The sequence below is a fragment of the Melitaea cinxia genome, chromosome 6 (genome assembly GCF_905220565.1).
Source record: "Melitaea cinxia chromosome 6, ilMelCinx1.1, whole genome shotgun sequence".
Lineage (NCBI taxonomy): Eukaryota > Metazoa > Arthropoda > Insecta > Lepidoptera > Nymphalidae > Melitaea > Melitaea cinxia.
Genome location: NC_059399.1, coordinates 5,111,498 through 5,115,376, shown reverse-complemented (window position 1 = coordinate 5,115,376; position 3,879 = coordinate 5,111,498). Strand labels below are relative to the sequence as shown.

The following is a 3,879-nucleotide window of genomic DNA, read 5'->3' as shown; positions in this document are numbered from 1 at the left end:
TGATGTATATACAATACATTATTAGATGTTTTTTGTTCATTTTGACTTGTTTTACATTTAGAAAGATACATAATTTTGTAATTCAACAACAACCAACAAGAATAATTTTGCATATCTTTCGATTGAAAATCAAGGAGTTCTTCTATTGTATGTGCTTAAGTTCATTATCAAATAGTTGTCATCTTTTGCAAGAATATTCAATTCTGGAACTTGCGTAATTAGAAAAGTTGAGAAACAGATCGATATAGAGTGCGATTTGACTACATCAAAGTCGTAAACTCAACATCCTCCAGTACAGTAAAATCCAATGTCAAGGGTCCGGAACCGCCTGGAATACAAAGAAAACACAAATGCCGAGATAGGCACAAAAGCAGAAACAGGTTCAAAGCAATCACAATAGCGATTCGCTGTGGATTAAAAACGTAACGTCTTTGTATATATGTATACTCGTAGTATGATATATTATAAATATAATATTCGATATACGAGTACTCTACGTCTCCAGTCGGATTGCTTCAAATTGTAATAAAAACAAGTTCGAAACTATACGATAACAGACTACTAAATCAGTAGTGGATTGGTGATTTTTAAATTATATTTACTTTTTTTTATTTACTTCATACAATTATTTAAATCTGTAAGTATACATTTAATTAATCGTTAAAGATTGAAAGAACGTTCAAACAAAAATTATGAAATCATCATGGACCGCGTGACTCATACACAATTGATTAAAGATATACCCACAGTACAACATTGATTAGATCTATACTGTCATATTCGCACGGTTATATATATCAGTCATATTTAATCGTTTTACATGAGGAAACAAACTAGAGTGGTGATAAAAAATTACTCATGAACTAAACGCTCGGCGCGCATTTGGATGCTGAGTCACGAAGTATGTCGTAGGGAACGTGAAGCTTTACGTTACGTTGCATTTTAATATCCATCTTTGACACGTACGAAGGATATTAATAAGCTGATTTTAATAGATTTTGTGTTAAGTTCAATATAATAAAATCGTTGGAAGTTGTGTGTACTTTTTATGCTATGAAAATTGTATAAAACAATGTAATAGGTTTTATCAATAACGTATATTTGTTTAAGTTATTGTTGTTGTTAATATAGTTTATATAGTAATTAAAATAGCAACGTTTACACAATTTATCGTATGCAATATTAAAATTCGTGAATTATAGCCCATTTTAAATGCTTTTTTTTAAGATTTTTTCTAAAACGTTTGAAATTTACGACGTCCGCGCTCAGATATGAAATAAATTAAAAACATTCATTTATGTGTTTACGTCAAAACATTCTAATGGGTTTACAGAAAGTCGGGAGTGGCCAAGTAAACCCATTTATGGAGAGTATAGCCTTGGAACTAAAACGACTTTCTATACAGATGTCTTCACTACAGACGCTTGCTACCAACATACAGGCTATACAGGCCGATATTGCCGAATTAAAAACAATAAAGGCCTCCGTTGAATATGTACAATGCTCTGTAGAAGCCTTGTCTAACCGCTGCACTGAGATCAGTCAAGAGGTACAAAGCCTTCTCAAAACTAGAGAAGAACTTCAACAACTCCAACAACGGTTTTCTAAGCTGGAAGTCAGTATAAATGAATATGAACAGAGGTCTCGGATCAACAATATCGAGATTAAAGGTGTTCCATCTACGCCTTCGGAGAATTTGTTTGAAGTAGTTGGCAGGATTGGAGACGTCATTGGCTGTTCAATCCCCAAAGAGCACATAAATTATATTGCGAGGATTCCTACGCGCAACGACAAGGGCAATAAGTCTATAATTGTCTCAGTACACAGCAGATATTTGAAAGAGGATTTCGTTGCAGCAGCAAAGAAGCGGACTATTGTGGCAGCTAACCTTGGACTCCACGGTGAAAGTCGTATATTTATTAATGACCATCTTACCCTCCAGAATAAATTGCTTCTGAATAAAGCAAAGAATTTGGCTAAAGAGCGGGGTTTTGCCTTTGTATGGGTGAGAGGATGCAAGATTTTCGCACGAAAAAACCCCACGGCACATGTGATCCGTGTCATATCAGAATCAGATTTAAAAAAAATTATTTAATTTCCTTGTTTTCTTTGATGCTGTTTATGTTAACTTTTGTTTATATAATAAAGTTTAAAAATAACGTTTGTGAAAAGGTTGAGAAACACCGACTCGCTCGCATACCGGTTTCATACCAACATAGTAGCTCGCTTGGCGCACGCGCATCTCTTTCCTCCTATAACCTTACGCTATCGCCGTATCTCGCTCGGTCAACTGCCTATCTCTCGCCTATTGCTGCTTTGCTAACGCTTTTTATATACTGCCCTCTTTTATTGTTATTTATTTGTTTTTTTGCAACTTGCTCATTGCTTTTGTGTGGCGTTAAACCTATTCACAGTTATTATAATACAATTATACTTACAATTTATTGCTTGCCCCTTATGCCTTACTATCGCTTATCAATGCCTATTTTTTTTTTCCTGTTATAAATGATGCTTAAAATATATTATCAGAACGTCCGCGGCTTACGTACGAAAACATCTACTTTCTATCGAAACGTTTGCATGAACTCTTGTTATGACGTTATATGCTTAACGGAGACTTGGTTGGTGCAAGGGATAAGTGATAGTGAACTTTTTGACGATCGTTACATCGTATGGCGGCGTGATCGTGATTATGGAAGAACCAATCAAGCCTTGGGTGGAGGTGTCTTGATTGCGGTTCGGCGTGAACTTGCTTCAGAGGCGCGTAGTGACTGGTGTTCAAACGCAGAAGATCTTTGGGTAACCTTAACACTTCACTGCCGGAAACCCAATGTAAGGTACAAATTGCATTTATGTACAACCTATATTTGTAATCAGGGCACTGAGAGTTCACTTTCTACTCAACTGGCTACCTTTTCCAGTAATCTCCCGGATATAATTTTAAAAAACCCCTCCGACAAATTTATTATAATTGGTGATTTTAATATGCCTAATTTAAGCTGGCAAATTTCGGATGATGGCTCTTATACTGCCTGTGGTACTCAAAGCTCTGTACAGACTGAATTATTTGATGATCTTAGTCTGTGTAATTTGTCACAATACAGCTTTGTTACTAATACCAACAATAGGCTCTTGGATCTAGTATTTAGTAATAGCTTGTTAACCGTAACGCGCTGCCACGACTCCCTTGTACCAGAGGACTCGCACCACCCAGCACTTACTATATCGGCAGATTTTGTTCAACTACACACTTTGTGTCCGTTACCCTATACCAAATACCTATATCATACAGCTGATTATAACGCTATTACGTCCGAATTAAAATCGATTAATTGGCAAAACGAATTGTTTAGTAGAACCTTAGAAAACGCGGTAACATTCTTTTATGATATATTAAATGAACTTCGCAACAAATACATTCCATCAAAAACAATATTTCCTTCGAATAAATATCCACCTTGGTATAATAAACCTCTTATAAAAGTAATAAAAGAAAAATACAAATATCACAAAAAATATAAAATATATAATAATTGTTCGGATTTACAATCTTTTATAGTTCTTAGAGACCGTGCGAAATTGTTAGAATCAAGTCTATTTACTGATTACATAACTAACATTGAGAGGAATATATCCAAAAATCCGAAAGCTTTTTGGTCCTATATAAAATCTAGAAATCGGAACAACGCAGTTCCAGCCGTACTGCGATTCGGACAGCGTTCCTCGGGCTGTGGAAAAGAAATCTGTAACATGTTCGGCGATTATTTTCACTCGACTTTCTTAAATAGTGCTGACTCCGAGAACTCCTTCAATTCTTTTATCGAACCGGACATCACATTATCAGTAGCTGATATTGGAGACATCGAGGTTGATCCTGTA

At 35.4% G+C, this 3,879-nt stretch overlaps 1 protein-coding gene across 1 annotated transcript; it reads left to right on the top strand.

Moving 5' to 3' along the window:
* The first annotated feature begins 1,321 nt into the window (after window positions 1-1,321).
* Window positions 1,322-2,095, top strand: LOC123654499. Its single transcript, XM_045590399.1, has one exon. It carries the CDS (start codon window positions 1,322-1,324, stop codon window positions 2,093-2,095), a length of 774 nt encoding a protein of 257 aa, XP_045446355.1.
* The last annotated feature ends 1,784 nt before the right edge of the window (window positions 2,096-3,879 follow it).